General features: G+C 48.7%; 5 protein-coding genes across 5 annotated transcripts; 3 read left to right on the top strand and 2 right to left on the bottom strand.

Annotated features, from left to right (window-relative positions):
* The first annotated feature begins 9,131 nt into the window (after window positions 1-9,131).
* LOC131216621 (protein Dr1) lies at window positions 9,132-9,902 on the top strand. The gene is made up of 2 exons (XM_058211158.1): window positions 9,132-9,378; window positions 9,455-9,902. Exons 1-2 carry the CDS (start codon window positions 9,283-9,285, stop codon window positions 9,887-9,889), a joined length of 531 nt encoding a protein of 176 aa, XP_058067141.1. The 5' UTR covers window positions 9,132-9,282; the 3' UTR covers window positions 9,890-9,902.
* A 61-nt stretch (window positions 9,903-9,963) lies between these two features.
* LOC131216119 (DNA-directed RNA polymerase II subunit RPB3) lies at window positions 9,964-11,034 on the bottom strand. The gene is made up of 3 exons (XM_058210531.1): window positions 10,880-11,034; window positions 10,239-10,801; window positions 9,964-10,177 (listed from the first exon to the last, which is right to left on the bottom strand). The coding sequence occupies exons 1-3, from the start codon at window positions 10,963-10,965 to the stop codon at window positions 10,005-10,007; spliced, it is 822 nt and encodes a 273-aa protein (XP_058066514.1). The 5' UTR covers window positions 10,966-11,034; the 3' UTR covers window positions 9,964-10,004.
* Window positions 11,035-11,945: 911 nt separating this feature from the next.
* LOC131215252 (juvenile hormone esterase) lies at window positions 11,946-13,729 on the bottom strand. The gene is made up of 3 exons (XM_058209640.1): window positions 12,500-13,729; window positions 12,170-12,441; window positions 11,946-12,102 (listed from the first exon to the last, which is right to left on the bottom strand). The coding sequence occupies exons 1-3, from the start codon at window positions 13,727-13,729 to the stop codon at window positions 11,946-11,948; spliced, it is 1,659 nt and encodes a 552-aa protein (XP_058065623.1).
* A 661-nt stretch (window positions 13,730-14,390) lies between these two features.
* On the top strand, window positions 14,391-15,242 carry LOC131208290 (ER membrane protein complex subunit 8/9 homolog). The gene is made up of 2 exons (XM_058200973.1): window positions 14,391-14,637; window positions 14,713-15,242. The coding sequence occupies exons 1-2, from the start codon at window positions 14,449-14,451 to the stop codon at window positions 15,115-15,117; spliced, it is 594 nt and encodes a 197-aa protein (XP_058056956.1). The 5' UTR covers window positions 14,391-14,448; the 3' UTR covers window positions 15,118-15,242.
* A 4,054-nt stretch (window positions 15,243-19,296) lies between these two features.
* On the top strand, window positions 19,297-22,377 carry LOC131215251 (spondin-2). The gene is made up of 4 exons (XM_058209639.1): window positions 19,297-19,522; window positions 21,354-21,631; window positions 21,701-21,922; window positions 22,009-22,377. Exons 1-4 carry the CDS (start codon window positions 19,297-19,299, stop codon window positions 22,375-22,377), a joined length of 1,095 nt encoding a protein of 364 aa, XP_058065622.1.
* The last annotated feature ends 565 nt before the right edge of the window (window positions 22,378-22,942 follow it).

Raw genomic sequence — 22,942 nt, 5'->3', positions numbered from 1 at the left:
AGGCACATTATCAACCCTCTGAGTGATGGGTCTATGGGATGCGGGATGGCGGTTCGGTTCGGTTCGTGGCCAAATTTAATCGAACGAAGGCGTGCACGAGCATAGAAATCGTGCCAGATAAAAGCGATCATCATTTTATTGGAGAAACCCTCATGAAGACGGTGGAACCGAACCTAGCTAGTCGATGGTGTGCCATTTTTGTGCAATCGGAAAATAATGATACTAAATAGGTAATAAACAGAAAAGCGGATATGGGCACCTCGAAGACAAGTTTTTGCGCATAAACAAGCCGCAACAAGCAAAAACATTCCTTCACATGGTACCTTTAATGTCGTGTGGACTCGAAAATGTGGACCTGATGAAAGAAGTTATCGTACCTAAATCCAAACAGCTCATTGCTGAGGATTTCATCTCACAGCAGGACAATCCTCCAATCCACAAGGCTAAGATAGTAATGCAGTACAAAGAAAGCCAAGATATTCATGTTTTAGGCTATTCACTATTCATCACAAAGCTCAGATTTGTCCCCTATCGAAAGCATGTGGGCATTAGTGAAACATCAAGGTTACTTCTTTAATGTTAACTTGGTCCAAGTTTAAGCAATAAGAAACCGATACTCTGTCTCGAAGAATGAACATTTAGCGTCCCTTCTGGTGTACTACCGAAAGAGAAGCCCTACACTTTTCGAGACGGATTTGACGACGCTTACAGATGTGGCCAACAATTCCAAAAGTTGCGTAAGAATTTAGATGTGAAAAGTTTGGATGCTTTTGATTTTGAAGGTGAAGAATGTATTTTGAGCACCATAATACTCTATAGTGACTAACTGGGGCTAACATCCGTGACGATGGCTTTGTTTACCAGAGTTTTTGCTGGTTTCAAGACAAGACTTCAACTTTACGTCCAAGCAACGGATTTCCGGTACTTCTCACATCCAGTAAAATAGTGTCAATCCTTTTCGGGGAATCCTTTGAATGTTGGGCACTTTATATCCTCCAGCTCGGTCGATGACAGGCGTAGTGTCGAAGCGCAGAGTCCCCCCTCGGCTATCGGGGGTCCTTTTCGTGTTCGGATCAAAGATTCTTCTTGATCCCTTTGACTTTTGAAGAAGAATTTCCCAAACATTTTTTTTTGTCCCCCGTCCGTTTCGGTACGGATGGCCTGTAATAAGGTAACTTTTGCTCGCCCTTTTTTGGGGAGAACGCCTCTGGGACGACCTTTGCGGTGGGCCCGAGGGCAAGGAGCAGCTCATTAATAATTCATTAAATTTCTTACACCCCCCTACCGACCCCCCGTGGCCGGGTTTTCGGACAATCTTCGGACAAAGAAATGCGAACGCCACCGGAGCACTCACCGGAGGGAGGGAAAAAAAAGAATACCGAAACAACATCCCACGGCAAAAGTTATTCCACCCTAAGTCCTAGTCCTTCCACTCCAAAGTCACCCCACCGGACCGGATGGTGGCCATTTACTTACTCCTCGACGGATGCCTGCCCACCCGTACCAACCCCGTTCCAATCAGCCCGAAAGGGTTGTGGCGAACGGGAAGTTGGGAACGCTTCGGGACGGATCCGGTTTCGAGGACAAAAAGAGGAACTCTTCGCTTCCGCCAAAACCAAATCCGGCCAAGTTTTCAACCTCCCGTAGGTATTTCCCGTGCCGGGAAAAAAAAATGAAAGATAAAAGTGATAAAATCCCGTCCCCGCCGACTGCTTCCGTTTGTACCTCCACCGGTCTCTGGTGACCTTTTTCCCCCTGACGTCGGTTGCGCAGGGGTTTCAGATAACAAACTTCTTCTTACGGTTCTTCCCGGTTGCCCCCACCAATTTCGAGCTACTTCGGGAGCTGTGCGAAGTCGAGGGCTTCCGGTCCCCGGTCATCGCCCCCACGGCCGGGGTTCCGTTCTGTTTCGTTGCCATTTGACAACCGCCACCACCGGGCGTCTCCATTTGCGGATAATCTTTTGATTTGCGGCACCGCACAGTGGGAGCGCCGGTACCGGTATCCGAATAGTCACAAGCATTTTTAGTACATCATCCTACAGAAGTCCTAAATGATTTGTACAACAAACGAATTACGTTGAGCGTTGGAATGGAGAGAAAACGACGTGGAACGTCGTCGACGTCCTTGCTGAATGATCTTCAATGTCAAATGGCCTGGTCCATTCTGAACTTCCTGTACGGTTGCTACTCCGACTTCGACAAAGGTCCGCAGCTGGATACGATTCATAGTGACTTTAAGGCAGCATTTCACAGAGTTTCCTTACTTGATAATCCTGAACTCTCCTATGATGATCCTATTGACTTTAATATGTCCCTTAACCAATGCCGTAGTGTCGATTTGCTTTCATGCCTTCATAATAATCGTTTTTTTCATGTATCAGTTCCTACGAGGGTTACCTGTGTCAGTTTTTTATCAGTTGTTCTGCTATTAGTTCTAAGCTAGTCCTGTAACTTGTCAACTGGTCAATAATTAAATAAATAAAAAAAATCCTATTAAATTTATTATTCAAATAACCCTACTTAATGCGATCCTTATGTTGCGTTCAAAACACGCATTTTCAATAACAGAATGTAAAAACAAATATTTTTATATGGACATGGCTGAAACGTCTTGACTCTTGTCCTGAGGTCCCCGACGAGTGTCCCACTGTGCGGTTGGCATAAGTTAGCGTTAAGACATTACTTACTTCGCAAAGGCTCCCCGGGACGGTTCGGCCCTGGTCGGTCGCTCGCTCGGTCCGGGTTCCGTGCATAAATGTTCCCGTTTCCCACAAACCACACCGTTCCGGGTCTCCGCTTCCCGCTCTTCCTCACGACCAGGAATCTACCTTCCTCTGGGCTCGGCCGTAGGAAGAAAGCTCCTTGCAGAGGGCGAGCAGAAATCAGTGGACAAGATAACGTCGCCTCCTCGCGACCGGCGGGAAAACGCATCAATTTTCACGTCCACTTTCGTTTCGCTCTTCATCATTTCAAGCCGCGCCTCCCGCACGCCTCCCGTGGCCGCCCATGGGCCCGCGCTCGCGAAACTCGACACTTCGTAATCTCCGCCAACGGATAACTTTTTCTGCCGGGCCCCATCCCGGCCCAGGAGCCACTTCCGGGCAGTTTCCGCGGCCACAGACGGGGGCCGCGAAGGGTGGCTCGGTGGAGGAGAGGTGAAGAAGATTATAAATCAAGTTGAAACTTGGGTGTTGGGCGGGAGCAGCGTGGGGAGAGTTTTTCCCGCTGTCCGCGGCAACGGTTCGCCACTTTCACCCGCGCCACTTTGTTGTCCTGCCAACGCCTCCGCCCTTGTTGGGTACCGTCGCTTCCACCCGCGGTGCCAGTATTTCGACAAATTTTCCCCACCACACGCCGCACGCCGGAAGTCAAGTCGGTTACCGGCGTCCCCTTTGTGTGCGGGATTCAATTAAACTTGTTTTCCTTACTCATTTGCCAACGCCCTGCCACCCTGTCGCCGATCCGAAAGGGTTCCGAGGACCTCCCGGACACCTCGTTTTGCGCCGGGCCGGGTGAATTGACTTTTCGAACTTTCCTACACTTTTGTCGCTCCCGAAGCTGCTCATCTTTTTTCTCCCTTTTTTGTGTCTTGAGGAAATGATCAAAATTCATTCGCCCCATCCGCCGTTTGCGCCAGTTCTTGAACAAACACCGTCTTTTTGGAAGCAGCGAGGAACCAAGGAATATATTTGCGACTTACAACTACGAAGGGAGTTGGCGAAGGGAGCGAGGGCTGGAGCGGAAAATGGTCCCCAAACAAGCCAAGGGCAGCTGAGTGGCCGCATTTCGCGATGTTTCAAGTGGCCTCTCAGTTATCGATTCGTTGAAGAAGTGGTGACAAAAATGGTTTCGCTCATTACTTACTGACAAAAAACGTTCATTACTTACTGTGTTACTTTCTTAGTTATAGAAATTGTTTACCAAAGTTCACCAATTCAATCATTTCATGTACATTCAGGCGCTTTGTTGTAATATGTGTCAATAAACCTGAAAGGCAGCACATTTAAATATTTTACAAAATCCATTTCTCTAAAACTCACGTTGTGATAAATAAAATTGAAACATCCTGAAAATAATTTAGGAGTAATTTAAAACTCTCAAAAAGGGTATAACGTTTAGCACAAAAGATTTTACAAAATGCGAGGATAAAAAATTGTACTCTAGTAAATGAAAAATAAATCAAAAACATTATAACATGAGTAAATGATTTAAATGTAAATGTTTTAACCATACGTATTTAGAACATGCGGTTGGTTTTTTTTAAACTTGCGCCAATAATTATGTGTTATATTTTTTCTGTTGAATTTTGTTTCTCATGCAAAATGTCAATACATAAAAGCATTTAATACAGCAGCATAAACAACTTAAAAAGTCAACATGTAAAAGTAAATTTTGAACAGCTAAAGTGGTAACAAATGACATAAATTGCATTCCATGCGAACTGCTTGTGGCATTTGGAGGAAAAAAAAATGAAAAATAATTAGCGAAAAGTCTTAAGAGCAGTAAAACTTCTCAAAGCAAAACAAACAATGAAAAAACCACAAACAAAGCAAATGCCTTACAGCAATGGAAAATCAGTGAATGGAAATGGACTAAATGGATCAATCTCTCCATTTAGAAGCTAAATAAAACGATCGATCTAGTGAAACTATACATCAATGTTTATAACTTATAACAAGAAGACGGCGTACGCAGAATACTCCAACTTGGAGCGATCGACCAGCGCTGGTGCTGGCGGTCCTGGCCCTTGTCTCTGTTCCTTCGCGCGTTCCTGTCCAAAACACACCTCGTTGGGAGTTGAACGTCAACAAGGACGAACGTTGGAGCGGAGAGCAGGAGAGCGAGGGACTTGCCAACTTCGTTTCGGCGAAGAAGCCAAAACAACCGAACAAACAACCTTCTAACGCGCTGCCGGGAGGCGTTGATGCGGAAGGATGGACGGGCGCCCGAGGGGCTGCCGTTCCTGCTGCCACCGACAAAGATGGGGTGTTTCTTAATTAAATTTCATGTTTAACATTCTGATGATGTTAATTTAGCAGGAAATCCAACACGCGCCCACCGCGCTCTCGTTAGGGCCAAAAGTTCGACTTCTCCAAGCATCCGCCAATGCCAACGGCGACGGAAGGGACGGAACGATCGGAGAGCGAGTCGCGCTCCGTGTTGCCGCCGGTCCGACGATATCGAAGGACTCGGATTCGATCAGATTGTCCAATTGGTGTTCCGCAGCTACGCAGCTTCCGTGCGTTCGGTTTTAATGAGCAGCTACGGGAGCTGGAGGAGGGAACCGCATCCGAGGTGGTTTGGCGGATCCAGCCATCCCTGGCCTCTTGGCAGTTTCGACCGAGTTTGATCTCTTTTCCGGTGTGCTGTGGAGGGTGTGGTGATGCAATTTGCTTGTAATGGAAGAGATTGTGTCAAGTTGGACAACTTCCGGTTTCCGAAGGTCCGTTTCCGGTCGGGCCTCGCACTCGTTTCCAACAAGATACATAATAACGAATAAAATTGGATTGCCAAGGCTTAGGAGTTCGGCGCGGAGTTCGACAAAGGAAATTTAAATGGAGTAGACACCTCCGATTCTACGTTTAAATTTAGAAACCGTAAACTTCTAGGATGTTCAATATTGATATCTCTTTTACACGTTTTGTCTGCACAGCACTCTGAATTTATTAACTGCGATTAGTACATCATTCAATGAGTTTCTTATAACTTTCTATAAGGAGACTTCATAGGGAGACTGTGAGGAGCTTGAGCTCAAGCAGGTTTCGAAAATGGTTACACTCCTTCAAAACCTTATCTCCATTATTGCACACGTAATCAGGCATCATGCTTCGTCGTCATCCATTGATCAGTTTTGCTCGTTGGACTAGAAGCAGCTACTCTATGATCCTTCCGACAACCGTTAATGTCAAATCATAACAGCATCTTATCAGCATAACTATAAGTATTGCAAAATATCTGTAGCCTTAACAGTAAAACCTCACTCAAGGACCACAGTTGTTACAATCAAATTAAACAAGTCACTGTTGGGGGATTATTACATCGATCGAAGAGATAGATCTAACCTTGTTTTAAAATAGGCTGTTCTAAAAAGAAGGAAAAGTTGTTTTAAATAATAGATTTTTTATCATATTTTGAATGTTGACTGTTTGTTTGATTGTTAGTTGAAGTTGACCTCTTCAAATCCATTCCTGTTTGCAAATCTTTTTTAAAAAGCACGTTCCAACAACAACCCATCAATCGACACTTTTTCTATAACCTTTTCTTGACCTATTTAGACTTAGATCTTTGCAGTGAACCTTTGGAACCATTGGCGAACAAGTACATCAAGTAAGTTCATAGTTCAGTCCTACCTGCAGTCCTCCCGGGAGTCGAGTCGTAATCACTGCGAATCGTGGCCAATTTTAATGATTTACATCGACGTCGTGACTGGAAAGGCACACCTGGAAAGTTCTGTTTACTCCCCCGGTTTAGCAAATCGGAGATCTTCGTAATCGGAGATCGACGATCAGGCGTTGCTCAACCGGAAGCTGCTAACCCCACCCCCGAGGGGAGATCCCCAGCGAAAGAGCGTGGGGGCAGGGAGAACAGAAAAGGTTAAAACTAATGAACACTCTGACGTCTCCAACTACTTGGCGCGGGGGTCGTCGCAGCCTACGCCGCCCGTTGGCGTTACGCACAAGGTGGGCCTCGGCGGCGATTATATCTGATATTTGCCAAATGAATTCATAACACCCTCGACGTCTACGCCGCCCGCCGCCTGGCAGAGAGAGACCCCCATCGCCAACATCAACACTCCATTATTGGTCGGCGAGGCGACCATTTGAGCAATGACCGGCACGAATCGCACAGATCTTCCGACCATGATTACCCGACGACGACGACGACGACGATGTAGCTCCGCCATTCTGGGCGTCGGACTGGGCCGCAACACGCGAGTCAGAGGCAGGGTGCGCGCACACAGAAGTCGTTTTGATTGATTGATGATCAATTGGGTCTTAATTTATGCGAAGTCATATGCATAATACAACCATTATACATTCACCTCGACACGGTTGGCACGCCGTGGGGGGATAGCGCGGACCGGACTGTCCAGCCGTTCGTGATCAACCGCCAGTGGCCCGTGTCCTGCTGGTGCTGCTGCTGCCAGTCCCCAACCCTCCACAACCTTCGCGACGACGTCCATGTTCGTTAATTGTTTTAAAACGTTAAATCTCCGTCACCTCCACGGGCCCGGAGCTCACCGCTCGGACCAAGCTTCGACCGACCCGGACAACCCCCGAGGCCCCGGGCATCAGATCATCAGCGATCCGGCATCGGACCGAAAAGCAGGTTATCTGGCTGGGAGATCTTTAGCGCGCTGGAATTATTCATAAGACATCGGATCGTGGCCGGAGGCCGGAGGCGGTCCGCACTCACTCGGACTTGACGTTCCTCCAGCGGTACGCGCGGCCCATTCTCTAATAGATTTACATCTTTCATTAGGCAGGGAATCCCCGTCGCCCCGGCTCCCCGTCCGCTCGCTGCTCCGCGATGATCGGCGTTTTGTTGTTGTCTTTTTTTCTTCCTCTCGCTTCTACAGATTCCTTTTCTTCCTGCGGTCGTGGTCCCCGCGGACCCGCAACCGAACACAAAGATGGACAGGAAACGAGAGGGGTCCGTTCCGTCGGTGGCATTAGTCCCCGTGACCCTGTCTTTCGCCTCTCTCTCTCTCTATCTATCTCTATCTCGCTTTTATGATTTAGATTCCTCTGCATCGCCCGACCGACCAACACCCGGTTCCGGGCACGGACACGGATGGAGCTGCTTTTGCGCGGCGAGTCCACGGGTATTCCGATTTGCCGGCGGAATGGGTTTGGTATCTCAATTCGTTGATCAAAAGCTCATTATAAATTCATCAACGCTACGCCCGGCCAGGGGTCCGTCGGTGCGCTTCGCCTCTCGTCGTCGCCGGCGTCTTTGTCGTCGGCGTCTTCGCCTGGTGGACTCGTGTTCCGTGTCGTGACAGCCGCATAAGAGCTCCCGAAGAAAACCGTGGCAGGCAGGGAATGGGGTGGATAATGGCATGAAGAGCAACCCTTCAAGATGCCGTCGCGCCTTCCGCCCCACGCCGGTCGAGAAGGTTCCTAATCCGGAATCGTAAACAAACGAAATCTACTCGTAGATTTCCCCGTCGGCACGCTAGCGCCGCGTTCTCGCGCAGCCACTCCCGCCGCCGGCATTCCGATTCGAATCGATTTACGACGGGGCGGCCCCGGGCTCCACGCATCGGCTGAGAGGGTATCATGTTGCCGGGTTGGCGCTCCGCTGTGTCTTCGAACCGATCCGCCGGTCCCAGGGCCGGTTGGCGAAGGCGAATGGAATGGAGGCATAAATTTGTGTAGTTATTACTTAATCTCCCGGGGGCCATCGTTCGATACTTGCTCGGTGTGATCATTTGTTACGGGCTTTGCCGAGATCGGCCATTGGAAAGAGTTTACGCTGCTGCCGCCCCCGGAGGGTTGACCCGTGTCCATGGCCGGCGACAGGTGGGTGGGTGTGCGAGTGTGCCTTTAAGGGCGTGTGCGCGGGGGAACACAGCGAAGGGCCAGGTGAAAGCGGACGGAGTTAATACAATTTGTGTTTTCAGGATTAACACGCTCGGATGTGCAGCTAAAGTTCACATGATTACGAGTTAGAAAAGCCGGTCGATGGTTCGATTGATGAGCAAACGAACGTAAAATTAGCTGCGAAGAGAATCTTACTTAAGATAGAGTTTAGTTATTTACCAAAAAAAGTCCAAGTCCAAAAGCTGCTCAAACTGTAATTGTTTCCCAGTACATTTTAATTTAGTTAAACAGGATCACAAAATGGTTTGTGAAGAGTATTGCAAAAAACCACTCAAAATGTGATGTGCAACGTCGAATTATTCAATTATTAATTTGGTGCAACGGAAAATGTACTTTTAAACGTCGAATTGCTTCGATCATCGATAATCGACGAAACTTTGTTCCATTTTGACAGCGCCGTGCAGCCAGCATTCGTCCCGAACACGTTTATGATGTGCAGTTGAACTTCAAACGTCACAACGGCTACTGCATAGGTCCGCGGAACGCTCGTAGCATTAAGGGCGGGAAACGGCCTGGCACGACCTGAATCTCCCGATTGGCGGGTTTAAACATGGTTTTGTTTACCATCACGCGTCCTTCAGGAAAAGACGAAGAGAAAGTAAAAGTCGGTCCAAACAACAATTCGGCTAGCGGTGAGGAAAGCAAAAGTGCTACGAATCGAGACAGCAGACGCAATGTCGGATCCCCACGACGAACTGTGTCCACCGAATCCGGAAGACGATGAGCTAACGTTACCGCGCGCCAGCATCAACAAGATCATCAAAGAACTGGTAAGACCCGCGCGGCACACGCGCTACCCGTTTCGTTGGCGCCCAGCACAAACTCTAAGCCGTTCGCTTGCCGTAGGTACCTTCGATACGGGTTGCAAACGAAAGCAGGGAACTGATACTGAATTGCTGCACCGAGTTCATACACCTGATCAGTTCCGAGGCGAACGATGTGTGCAACCAGCGGAATAAGAAAACTATCAACGCAGAACACGTTCTCGAAGCGCTCGACCGGCTCGGTTTCAAAGACTACAAGCAGGAGGCGGAAGCGGTGCTGAACGATTGCAAACAGGTAGCGGCCAAACGACGGAGACAGAGCACGAGACTCGAAAACCTGGGCATCCCCGAAGAGGAGCTGTTGCGACAGCAGCAGGAACTGTTTGCCCGTGCGCGGGAAGAACAGGCGGCCGCAGAACAGCAGCAATGGTACACCGTGCAAACAGCGACTCTACAGAATGCGGAACTCTTTCAGAAGCAACTGTCGCAGGACGAAGACGATAGTGACGAATATTAAACGAAACAAAACTGTACGATTTCGGGTGTACGTTAGTGAAATAAGGGAAAGAAACAGAAAGAACAATTGGTTTGGTTCCGACATCTGTGTGTGGAAGTAGTGTTTATGTCCAGATTTAAATAGCCAACACATCAGTCTCGTGGCTGAGCTGCGTTTGTAGGTTGGAGAGTTTGTTCTTCAACACTTGCACACCCATCAACACGATGTTCTCCGGTTTCAGCGCTCCGGATGATTCGACGTTGAAGAAGAATTTGTTCGGTTTCAGTTCCCAATTGTATTCCGCCTCATCTGAAGTGGAAGAGCGCAATTGAACAAATGCAAAGTATACAAGTGGGCTTGGGAAACTTACATTTATCGTCATCCAGTTCGGTGTGCTCCGATTTTGGCCACTCGTCGGGTTTCGGGTAGAGCGTGTGCCGCATCGCATTATCCGGATCGTACTCGAAGCTTACGCCACATGTCGGATTCCATTTAGCGTGCTCCTTGCCGAACCCCTTTTTGGCGTACGCCTTCAGTTTCAACTCCTGTCCTTTGCGCAGCTTAATGATTAGGATTTCGTCCGTCCCTTCCCCGTACTCGTTGTCTTCATCGTCCCGATGCCTGGAGGTGACGGGTAGAACGCGCGGATCGCTAGATTTGAGATCGGCCGTCGTCACGTGCCGTGTGTGTTCCTCGTTACATTTCACGTCGAGCGTGAACTCGACACTGCACTCATTGCAGAAATCCAAGCACGTACAGTCGCGGCTGTACTGCATGCGATCGACCACCTCGTCCGAGATTAGTGGGATCAGCCCGACGCGATGGGCCAGAAATTCGTCGGCCAAAACCGTCGTATTCGACTCTAGCTGAACCCAGTCGATGGCAAGAGTCGGTGTTTCCGCGATGAACACTCGCCGCAGGCTGTTTGCGACACTGGAAAAGCAAAACGAGCGCACGGTCAACCCAACACACCAACGATGTGAACCGGAAATTTGGAGGACATAAACTTACCTCAGCTCGGTATCTTCAACGACAAACTTTACGTTCTCGTCCGTGAGCTCGGAAATGGCGACCGACGGTTGATTCGCGTACGGCATTTTGTTTCAAATTGGAGAAAAAGTTATAAATCCCTTCAAACTTCGCGATTCTGCGTCCGGCAAAGTTTCCAGCCGCGTCTGTTGTGAAAAGAGCAACAAATTCTGACGCACGAGTTGTTGGCTTGGCGATTTTGTTATTGTGCTACCTTTTTCACCGGACGGTGCAGTGTTTACGTTTGGAAAAGGCCGGTGGGAGAACGACGCGCGATGGTTTCCGTTGTTTCGCGCGGCTTTCGAGAAGATTTCTTAGGCTTTCTGGCCAATTTCGCTGCAATCGGTTCTCCGCTTTTTGAGGCGTATTGTCAGGAATGGCGAAAACAAAATTTCCAGTACATATTCTGGTACGTATCGTATCATCGGTAGTTGCCGCTCTTATGACCATTGTTTTCCTACGAACGATTGCTTATTGCTTTCAGTGGCCGCGGCACGGTGGTGGAACTGGTGGAATTTACCATAGAGGTTTTGCACATCGCAAAACAGGCGTTTTTTAGTTCGAAAAACCAACTGGAACGGATCGGTGCTTTCTTCACACTTTACACCGTGTACTGTAAACAACCGTCGTTTATGTTTTGTAAAATACGGCTCACGCTGCCGCAGTGGCGAGCGTTTCGGGAGTTTGTCGACAAACCGTTCAACGACCAACCGCTGCCGCAGATTTCGCTCATCCTGTGGAAACTGTTCCAATCGAATGCTTTCCATTTCGTACAAGAAGATGTCGAGCATGGGTTCGATTCGTTCATGGCGAAACGATCCACCACCGGCAGTTTTGACGATAAGGAACGCCACATGCTCCGATTGAATGCGAGCATGGAGAAGGAGCTCAGCGGATTGCATGCTCCGGATGGACTGTTGAAAGGCTTAGAAATACTGGAAATGGCGTATAACGAGATGAAGGAAAAATTGCAAGGTGAGTAACCACACCGCCCGATTTATTGTTTTCGGATTTCAAATTTTACACCCTTCCCTGCTGCTGGCCCCATTCATCCGGACAGTGGAAATAGCTTTTCCCAGAAAGCATACCTCTCGGTGAACAATCCTTGCTTATTTTTCAAGTCATCACCGATTTCAAGATAATTATCGCTGCTCGATGAAACAGGAATCCAGTCCAGCTGTGGCAGCTTGGCTCGGTTGGGATCACTGGAAAAGAAGTAATACTCAACGATGCTTTGGTGCGATGCTGGTCACATTGAAGAAACTATCTTACCCATGCATAGCAAAGCTGGCCCACATGGAGGTCATTCGAACAACGGTTTGATGCTCGGGATCGGTGGCGTTGAACATTGGAGCAAGGAAAGGGCCGGTCAGTAGGTAAATTAGATCGTCATGATGAACAGCGCCGTACGGTTCAGTTCCAGGATAGTAGACATGACTGTACCGGCCAACGTACGCAAACTTGTACTGATAGACCGTCGTATGTCTCGAAGCGAGGGCAACCAAGCGATGCATTCCGAATCCAATCACTCCATCAGCGAAGAGCTATGCGGAAGACAAATCAGATCTTTCCTTTTGCTTATCATTTCGTGGAAAGACTTACATAATTCAATCCCGTCAACGAGTTATTCAGGGTTAGCGGTTCTTTTCCCAGAAACTTTTCCCGCAACAGACGAGTCTTGACCCTGCTTTCGGTTGTATGTTGCTCGTAGAGAAACATTACCGGCGCTAGCGTTTCAAAATTGCGCTCCAATTCCTGCCGCAATGTCTCGTTGCGCAGAAAATCCACAGCCGGTCCGGCGAACTCGTCCTTGGTAATGCCGGCCATCAGTGGTACCTTCATAAAGTCCCCCTTTCGGAACGCTTCCGTCGGATTGCGGTCCAGAAAGCGCTCCTGGCCAAAGTCTGGTTCAATGATCGGCTTCCACAGCAGAATCGGGTTCCAGGACAGGACAAACATTTGCTCCAAAGTGTTGGAGAAATCCTCCGACGGTTTTTGTCGCAAGCATTCAAGCATTACCGGTATCGATTGGGTGTCGCAGTCGAGTAGATTGGCCTGCTTCTGAGCCAGTTCCAGTTGATGGTTTGGTACCTCCCACTGAGACGCCGGCGAACCGCTCATAATGATCGCTCGATGAAACAAGCCTTTCGACATAGGTGATATCAGGTGCAGCCCGGTGCTCATTGCACCGGCACTGTATCCCATGAGCGTCACCGAATCGGGACGACCGCCAAAGCTGGCAATATTGTCCCGTACCCATCGAAGCGCAATTGCTTGATCTTTAAGTCCCATGTTGCCAGGACATTCGGGGGTGCCGGTACTCATGAAACCGAGCGATCCCAGCCGATAGTTGATCGTCACGAACACGATCGGATGATCCATCATGGCGTGGGGTCCAGCGAAGGTATTCGATTGTCCCGAAAGCGAGTAAAAGCCTCCCGGATGCAGATACACAAGCACATCGCGCGGAATGATCCGTATCAGCTCCCCGGGAATCGTCTGCGTGTAGACGTTAATGCGTAGACAATCTTCCGAAACCTTGTACGTTTCGTTCATGAACGGCTGCGGACACATTGTGCCATCTTCCGTGGCATCATATGTTCCGTTCCATGGTTCCGTAATAGGCACTGGCGCTCCGAAGCGCAACTTTCCGGTGGGAGGCTTGGCGTAAGGAATTCCACGGAAGGCATAAAATTTCACTCCCAAACGTGACTCCAGTACTGAGCCTTCAATTGCTCCGAGATGAGTATGAACAATCACTGGAACCTGGGATGGTGTGCATGATATTTCTGATAATGCAAGTGCAACTAAAATCAAAATACTCGTTTTCATTTTATAAAACTACCACGGGTCACAGTGTCTGGAAATGAACTGATCTTCAGTCGCTTCAATTTTCGGTTTTTATATTACTCACCCGAATCACCCGAGTTAGTCGTTGTGCAATCGGCAAGCTCCCGTGGGGGGATTTTTGTTGTTTTAGAACTCCCTCAGTTAATTATTCACCATCAAACGGTAGCGGTGTGATGTTTGAATGTGGTGGCGCATTTTGCATAATTTGAGCGTAGTCTAGACCGTTGGATGCGTACAATTTAAATTGGTTTTTGCATGAATTGGCCATTTGTGATCTATTAATGAGCCGTTAGTTGCTGATAATGGAGGTTAGTGTGAAGTTTATCGAGTGTGGGGAAGATGATAAGAAATGATGTTTTGTTCCAATAGCGCAGGATGTATTCCGCTAGTGCCTATCCCTATGATGCTACTCACACTAAAAAAGGTTTTTGATTTTAGAAAAAAAATTAGCCATTTCCACTGTATTCTGTTAACAAATCTTCCATTAATACATATATTTTTCTTCAAACTTTTAACCGATTAATGCTTGAAAATTTTAATGTGCGTTGTCTGCGGTGTTTGCATACGTGGTATGTTTTTCACCGGGTCAATCCAGGGTTAACTCCGTCTGGCTGAAACTGTCAAATTTCAATTAAAGTTCTCATCAAAACAAATCACATCGGATTTGGGGTGTTTGCATTTTCGCACGGAACGTTTTAATAATGTCTGAAATAGTGTTTGATCCGCGTGCGTACTGCAAAATAATGCTGCACGCCGCCAAGTACCCACATTTGGCCGTCAACGGATTGTTGGTGGCAGAAACCGGAAAACTTGGCACGATAGTGGATGCAGTTCCCCTGTTTCATCAGTGCCTTCACGTGTCACCGATGGCCGAAGTGGCCCTGGTTCAGGTAAGAATCTCTGTTTTTTCGGTGTCTAAAAAATATTATTGCTACGCAATCCCTTCTTCGGTACTCTATTTTTAGGTAGAGGCAAAGGCCGCCAGAAGGGGTCGCCAGATTGTGGGCTACTACGTGGGTTCCGATAACTTTCTGGACAATCGCTTCGAGCGGGCACCGGGAATCCGGATTGCGGACAAAATAGCGGAAAACTGTGCCGATGCATGCGTGGCCGTGATTGACAACACGGCCGTGACGATCAACATGCAGTACCCGGCGTTGCGCATGTGGCAGCATCGGGATAACCGTTGGGTGAAGGCGAGATGTCTGGTGGACAATGAGCGCGTGACGCTCGATGCCGTTTCGCGATTGCTGCAGCGTGGCGCGGCCAAGGAGCTGAACGACTTCGACAACTATCTGGACAACACGCAAAACGATTGGGACAATGTGCATTTGAATGTCGATTTGAAGCAGATCCTAGCGATGTATTAGATGCCGCGCTAGATTTTTCGTCACCCCTATTTTACGTACCAAATACGAGGAAAATATATTAAATGGATCCAGTTTGAAGAGAACTAGTAAAATGGTGCCTGAATAGAATATTTATTTAAAATGTCACAAATGATCCTGCGAATGACCGGTCCGGTCACTGGTATCGCGCGTGGCAACCTTTGCAGAGATTTAATAATAAACCAAAGGATTTGAATCTTTAAAACTAGGTGTTTATGAACGCTCCCAATGGTGCAGCTTGTTGACAAATCTGTTCCATGAATAAGCATTCATAAACCGTTTTGAAGGCGAAACTCGTCACTGCAACCTACACACTGCACACGGAGCAGCACCGATGGCCGTTCTATTCAAATTTCTTTCTTCTTATCGATCGTGTTCTTTGCATTTTGCATATTTCTCGCGAAACCATCAGATGGCGAACCATCTTCTTCTGACGCAAGCGCAGGTGACAAAATACCGCAATCGACGCTAATGGAAAGCCTACGCAGCGATTTCGACATGCTGCTGGCCAACCCGGACGACGGCGCCATAGGCGGCAGGACGGAACCGGACGGCCCGCCAGAACGAAGCGAGGAGCCCTCTCAGGAAGGAGGAGGAGGCGAGGGGTCGCTAGAGAGTGACCCGCCGAAACAAGGTAAGATCGGTGTTAAGCGGTACAATCTACGCCGGAAAGCATACAAGACTGCGGTCGGGGCGAAGAAATTTCAAATCGCTGGCCAACCAACTGACGATGATCCGGAGGAACCGGATGCGTCGTCTGTCGGAGAGGCGACCGCATCGTATGAACGTATCTACAAAAATGACCGTGGCCGATCACGGTACGGTTTTTTAAAAAAGCACTCACTAAGGTGAGTAAGATCTTGACTTTCCGCGGCTAGTACGGATGCATCCTAAATTGTTTGTTTTTTAGTGAAAATGATAACCTGGACATCTAATGCGGAAGTTGCCGTTCGGACGGGGCGTCCAAATGTTTTTCGAATAAATCGACACTGCGTAATAAAGATCCTCAACTAGCTATCGCCGCATCTAAACTTAGTTATATTGGTTGTTTTAAATTAAAATCATTATTTTCTGTAAGATTCCGATCATAGTCCGTAATCGTCATTGGAGATCAACTTGGAGTCGCGCCCAACATAAATGGTTCGTCACGCCGTATTCGACCGATCGGCGTCAATAATGGTCGGTATTCTTCTCATTTTATAGCGTTTACCTTGTGCTCTTTCTTCCATTTTGGGAAGGTGGTCGATTGGCCGTGTTACTTCCAGCTTCGGTGCCGATCGGTTTAATCGATAAATTCTGCACTCTTTTTCCCGCGACCCGTTGGGAAGGTTTCACCGCGCAGAACAATGTGCCAACAAATTGACTCGTCAGCCGGGGTCGTGACGAACGCTTTAACACCCCGTCGGGTGTTTATGGTCTTTACGCGGCCCGCTGCATCGCCGAGCTGCGTACTATTAATCTTCGTTCAAGGATTGGCGTGCACGCAGAACACACGATCAACGAAAGTAGCTGGAAGCGGAGCATCGGCGGCTGAGAAGGATATGTCCACCTACGTGGCGTAGCTCTAATATATGGCCCCGAACCCGGTGCACGTTCCGAGAAATGGTTCCGTGCTCTACCAGCAGCGTCCAGGCGTTTGTGTTGCGGTGAGCGAAAGTGATGTCATGCACATCACCGGCTAGCAGGCCCCCCCAATGAGTTATATGCCCTGACCCGGGTTCCGCTAGGGCTATCAGCAAGGGAGCTATATCAGTCCGCGCAAACGAGAAAGGGGTGCGGATCTCCCGGAAGAGTGCACGGCACCCGGGGGCCATCTGGGCGACTTTCGTGTATCACCTGCGGCGATCGGCACCGGGCGTCAGGATTAGTGTCGCGTGCGGCCGTGTATCTCTAACGAGCGGGGCACGTTGAGCGTGCTCACGAATGAGTTATCGTAGTAGCCTATTGGCCTTTTTTAAGCCAACGATCCGAGCCATCCGAACGATGGCATGGATTTATTACGTCTGGCACCTTCTAAGGCGCGCATTACAGGATTAGAGCGATTGGGACGCGGACGCCATCCAGGAAGCCGTGTTTACGGTCGAACCAAGAAGGATTAATCAATTTTATGATCATGCCTTCCGCTCCTTTTTTGGGGGCCATCGTGTGTGTTTTGTTGCTGGCTGTTTTGTTTTTCGTACCACCTCGATCGTCCTCGATCCGCAATCGACACTTTGTTCCGCGAATCGTTTTCGGTGAAGTCTTCATTTGGTCGCGCTCCTCCATTCCGGCGAAATGATTCACGTGGTGTCATATTCTCGCCACCAAATGTGTCGGCGAGTGAGAGATCGCCGATCGTGCTCGAGTTCGATGAATGATTCGAGGTGACCACTGCCTCTTCCATGGCTAAGACTGGGGCGGAGCTGCCACCGCCAGGTGGTGGTGGCGTGTAATGGCTGTGAAACCTGAAACCGCTCGATGATTCGCCCGGAGAAGGTGGTTTACGCGCCTGTCCGCTGTAAGCTCACGCATCTTCTTCCGAGCGTAAACGACGCCATTTAAATGCTAATGGACGAGCCGCCGCTGGCCGCTGCCCGCGCGCGTTCCCCGGTGGTTTGCGGTTTCTTCGGTTCGGCGAAACGATTTATTTATTGGCTCAATCAATTTATTGCGCCCACCGATCGCTCGGTAGGCCATTCATTGATAAAACACCGCGCTTGGCGTGGCGTGCGGGCAGCACGACTAATTTATGTGGTGCGAGCGCGATCCGCCGAGCGGACGAGCCTGTCGAAACGTTGAAGAAATGCGCGATCCCATAAAGTTGTCAGGCAGGCATCACATAAAACAAACAAATTTCATGTACGTTCGGCCAGCATTGGGTCGCCATGCGGTTTGATATGTTGCCACAGCTCTCTTGGAGAGGTGTCACCATCACGACGAGCGGCTGCCCACGATGATTAGCATTCACTTTTGGGATCCGGCTTAAGAGCGGCCAGCGTCGAAGCGGTCGCTTGGGGCCCGATTGTTCCGGAGGTTGTCCGGAGCGAAGTGACGCAATTAGTAGATCCCCAAGCCGACGTGATACGTGGGGCGGTGTAGGAAGTCCGTGACGGTTTGCGGATGGGGCTTGGAGTTTGTGAATGGGACGAACCAGATTGCGTGTTCGGGGTGTAGTTTTTGGACCGTTATGGACCAGCACAGCCATCAAAATCGATGGTGTACGATAAATAACGAGAAGCAAAGCTCGTTATTCTCCAAACTCCAAATTACAAACTGGCGTCGATGGGGCGGATAATGACGGTATCGATTTAAATTAACGATGGAATGAATCTCTTGGCGGCGTTATTTGAAAGGTGGTTCTAAATTCACGTATTGCACCACTAATCGATTGCTGCTCACGATCACGGGTTTGAGCGGGATCTCCACGAGGAGTCCGAGCGGGTCGTCGGATGGTTCTGAAGCCGAACGACCGGCCAGACATTTTGCCGCGCCATGATGATGTGTTGTATGGCACAGTGGGAAGGCGAAGATCTGCGTATCTCATGCCGCCAACGGCGTTGGTCAGTACGAGACTGAGACGGACCTACGCAGAGCTCGTGGCGAGATGTCTGTGCAGATGGTTTATAAATAACGAATCGCACTACCGGGGCGTCTAGCACCGGGGTATACTAGAGATCGTGAGCTCAGACTCAGCCTCGGTGATGTCAGTGGGGGCGTCAGTGCGAAGGAAAGGATTTCGTACGAAAATTTCCGTCCGCTTTGAGACCATGCGGCCGGTCCACCGGTGGTCCACCGGTTGGTGCATGAATCAGTCTTTCGGCGGATCTGGTCCGCGTTGGTTAGAACCCGCGGTGGTGTCGCTCTAGCGCGATCTGCGGTCTCCGAGTGTTGGGTGCTCCAGCCACATCGGCGGCGGACTCGCTGATTTCGTGGTGCGGCTCGTTGGCGCCAAGGTGCCAAGTGGAAGTGATTGATTGGTTGATCGGAGTGCGTTCGGATCGCCGCCAGCCGGTACCGGTCGCGAAAGGTGAAAACGGGTCCAGTTGTGGAGCCGTGACCTGCCCGTCAAGACCCATTCGTCATACGCGCCACACCTTACCACCGGGGGATTGCCTGTCCGGATCGTGGAACCTCGGCCCGGTCGCAAGCAAAGGGGGAACTAAAACAAATAACGTGCGCACGATGTGCACCAACAACAAACTGGTCCTGCCACTTGTGGTCGTGGCGGTGATCGTTGCCTGGGTTGGCCGCGTGAGCTCCGAGGGCACGGTTTTCACCGGTGAAAGCTGTCGCCAGTCGGGGGTGCTCGTTTTCTATCGCATCAAGCTCGTCACCAGCTGGTCGAAGAAGCTGTTCCCCAAGCACTACCCGGAATTCCGGCCACCGCCGCACTGGAGCATGACTTTCGGTAGGTTCCAGAGGTTCTCTATACACCAATCAATTATTTGTGGGCTTCATTAGGAGGATAATTGGAGAGCCTGGTGACTGTCGCTGGTTTATGATAACTTCGACTCATACCTATAAGAAAGGTGTGCTCGTTAGGGTGCTGCAAAGAGACAGGAACTGTGGACCAGGTTTAAAACTTGAATTACATTTTAAATTTAAATTTGCATTAAGGATAGATTAAAGTAGCTAGCTTTTAGTGCGTAAAAAGAGATGAATGGCAATATTGCAGATCAATAGCTCTATAATCACAAGTAGCATAACATAACATGTCCTCGAAGTTACAATTGTTGTTTTTTAAAAAAGATAACACTTTAGTCACTTTGGCACTTTGTACAGTCACTTTGTGAACTCGTGGAGTTGTGTGTTAAGCGTTCAAATTTTAGCTTCAAATGGTAGAAATAGAGAAAGAGATAATAATTAGTCTAAAGAGAATTCTCTTACGACGTCTGTGGCACAAACTAGTAATTACTGTAGTCTACAATTCATTCATTACTCTGGCCAATTTTTATATGTTCAATGCGTAGTGCTATTTGTTGAATTTTCTCAAACTTTTGTTGGATTCGTTACTTTATGATGTGCTTGGTGCGACGTTCAGAAAAGATCTTAATCGATTAATCGATTAATATGGCATCTACTATGATTTAGTAATATCACTCAAAAGAAAATTTATTGGCACATTAACAAGTATCTAGACGAATAGAACAACATATTCTTTCAAGGCTTTCGAGGCAACAAGGGTAGTATTACGTCGAATGAGGATGACGAAGAAAGTAGTGTAATGAGATTCCACAGATAATGACATTTTATTTTTAATAGTTTTTTCGGACTTTTTTTAACAACTCCTTCGGAATGGTATAACATTTAGCAGTGAACAGTGAATTTTTGGCTGAAAAGGCCGTATGTGTACGATCAAGTTCGATCAAGAGGTTAGGTAGCGCTGGAATGGGAAACAAAATTAATTTTTATGTAAGTCTCTTATTGACCCTTTATTTTTTTAAACGTTTCATAAGTCGATTTTTTTTATGAATGTCCCAGTAGGGAGATATGAAATATGACACATGAATGGAGCTCAGCTCAGGAATGGCAGTCCATCCTATAGTAACGGGTAGTTAAATTAAGGCAACGTTATTGTGGTATGCAGGCAAACAATTCAAATTGTTATTGGTATTGTTCCGTGTCACGACGCCGTATCCGATCCCATCTGAATTGCACGCGCCGAAATATCGTCCGTAATTCCGTGCCCCAAAATAGCACATAAAAATAGATCATAAATCGCAAATCGCCCGTGCCCGCCCGTGCCCGCCCGTGTCACCCGAATTCCTTTCTTTGCACCCAACGTGCCGTGATATTGATAGGGGTTGGGATTAAGGCTGAGTAATGGTTGCACCACCGTGTTCATAATTCAGCTCAAAAGGCGATCAAAGCGCAAGCCCCCCGAGCCGAGAAATAACAAACGATTTGCGGGCGCTATGCTCGGGCGGGTGGCCACCATTTAGCCGCACGATTAAGCGTGTTTTGCGTGCACCTAAATCAACATAATGGTCGGCTGCGTGTGCGCGTGTGTGTGCTTGGACCTGATGAGAGGATCGTGATCGTGATGGTGCTGCGTGGTGCGTTTTCGGCATCATGGCACTGGCCCAGCCGCAGGAGGTGCATATGAATCATGCGAGTTTATGGATGTTTTTAATAGAATAAGATTGGCGGGTTATGTTTAGCGAGCGTCGTGCTGCTGCCATTGTGGAGCGCATCCTGACCACTTACTTTATCTCTTCACATGCTGGGCCGCTGCGTAGGCCAAACGCATAACGACAGCTTTCGCCTGTTCGAGATGAAGCAGCTGGCGTCGGGCCCAGTGGCGACCTTCGCGGAAACAGGTCAAGTGGCGCCGTTGGAGGAATCCCTTGCCCAGCGACAGGACGTGCTGTTCGATGAGTTTCGGCTGCCGAAGATCCGCAAGGGTAAGGGCGAAAGTGAGACCACGTTCTTCGTCGACGGCCAGCATTCGAGTGTGTCGTTCATGGCGAAGATCGTTCCGTCGCCGGACTGGTTCGTCGGTTTGGACTCCTTCAATGTAAGATCTTCGTGATGCGTGAGCAAGTCGGGGAGCTCTAGAAGTCGCTTCTCTTTTCCCTTTGAGCAGCTCTGCTCGCGGGGACGCTGGATCGATAGGACGACGGTTCCGCTCCATCCACTGGACGCCGGCACCAGCAGTGGCCTAACGTTCACCTCGCCCAAGTGGCCAACGAACCCGCCGGCGGTGATCGAACGGATCACGGCTCGCTACCCGCTCCACTTTGCCAGCAGCTTTTTCTATCCGGAAATCAAGCATCTTCCCGCAATCGCACACGTCACCTTCACGAAGGTAGGCCAAGGTTCAAACCGCTCTCGTTGTGATTTCGACTTCTGAGACACTTGTGACGTGATCCTCTCTCTCGCTCTCTCCACAAGATTAAAGAATACGTTAATCACAACAACGTGCATAAGAAGGTGAAGCGGCTCAAGCACAAGCAGCGCACGAAGTTGCTGAAGAAGCTGACCGTGCAGCCGACGATCCGCGGCGGCGCTGCCACCGTATCCGGGAACTACAATGAGAACGCGGTCGTGGACGAGACACTCAACGCGGCCGACTGCCGGGTTAGCGCGTGGACGACCTGGAGTCCTTGCAGCACGTCGTGTGGGCTCGGCAAACGGAACCGCGTCCGCAGCATCCTTCAGACGCAACGACCCGGCGGCCTGGAGTGCCCGCCGCTGGTCGACACGCAGTGGTGCGGTTCCGCACGGCAGTGCACCGTGAGTGACAGCTACTTCCGATGGTGAAGGTTACTGGTGGTAATAAACTGGTGCGAAGAAGAAGATGGTTCGTTGGAAGGTTGGTTCGTTGGTTTGGCTACCGCATGAAAGAACTCCGTTTGAAGGTAAGTGCTAACGTCAAGAAGGTTGAAGACGTTTCTTGTTTATTTTTTTATTTTTCCTAATGATTTGTTAATAATTGTATAATAATGGACTTTCTACAGTTAATTACTATCCGATATCAATATATTAGCATAATAAATAATATATACAATTGACTATACTAATAATTCATATTGCTGACTAGTGAACTATCGCAGAATCATAAATAACCATGCTGGACATGTCTATCTTAAGCCATTTTTGCAATTAAAACTTTACAAACTAAATAAAATTAAAACTTTACAAACTAAAAGCCTTACCGTAGAACATTGTACTCAAAAAAGTAGTTAGCTAATTGGCTTATTAGTGGGAATCGAAATGTTAACAAAAGGTAGTACATCGTCGGGGTTCAGCGAAGTCTTTTGGTGTGGACTTAGTTGTGATAGAAGTCATGAGTAAATAGCTCAATTGTATGCATTAATGAAAAAAT

Source organism: Anopheles bellator, chromosome 1 (genome assembly GCF_943735745.2).
Source record: "Anopheles bellator chromosome 1, idAnoBellAS_SP24_06.2, whole genome shotgun sequence".
NCBI classification, from domain to species: domain Eukaryota; kingdom Metazoa; phylum Arthropoda; class Insecta; order Diptera; family Culicidae; genus Anopheles; species Anopheles bellator.
The sequence above is the reverse complement of the archived record's forward strand: the minus strand, read 5'-3'. Positions and strand labels throughout refer to the sequence as shown.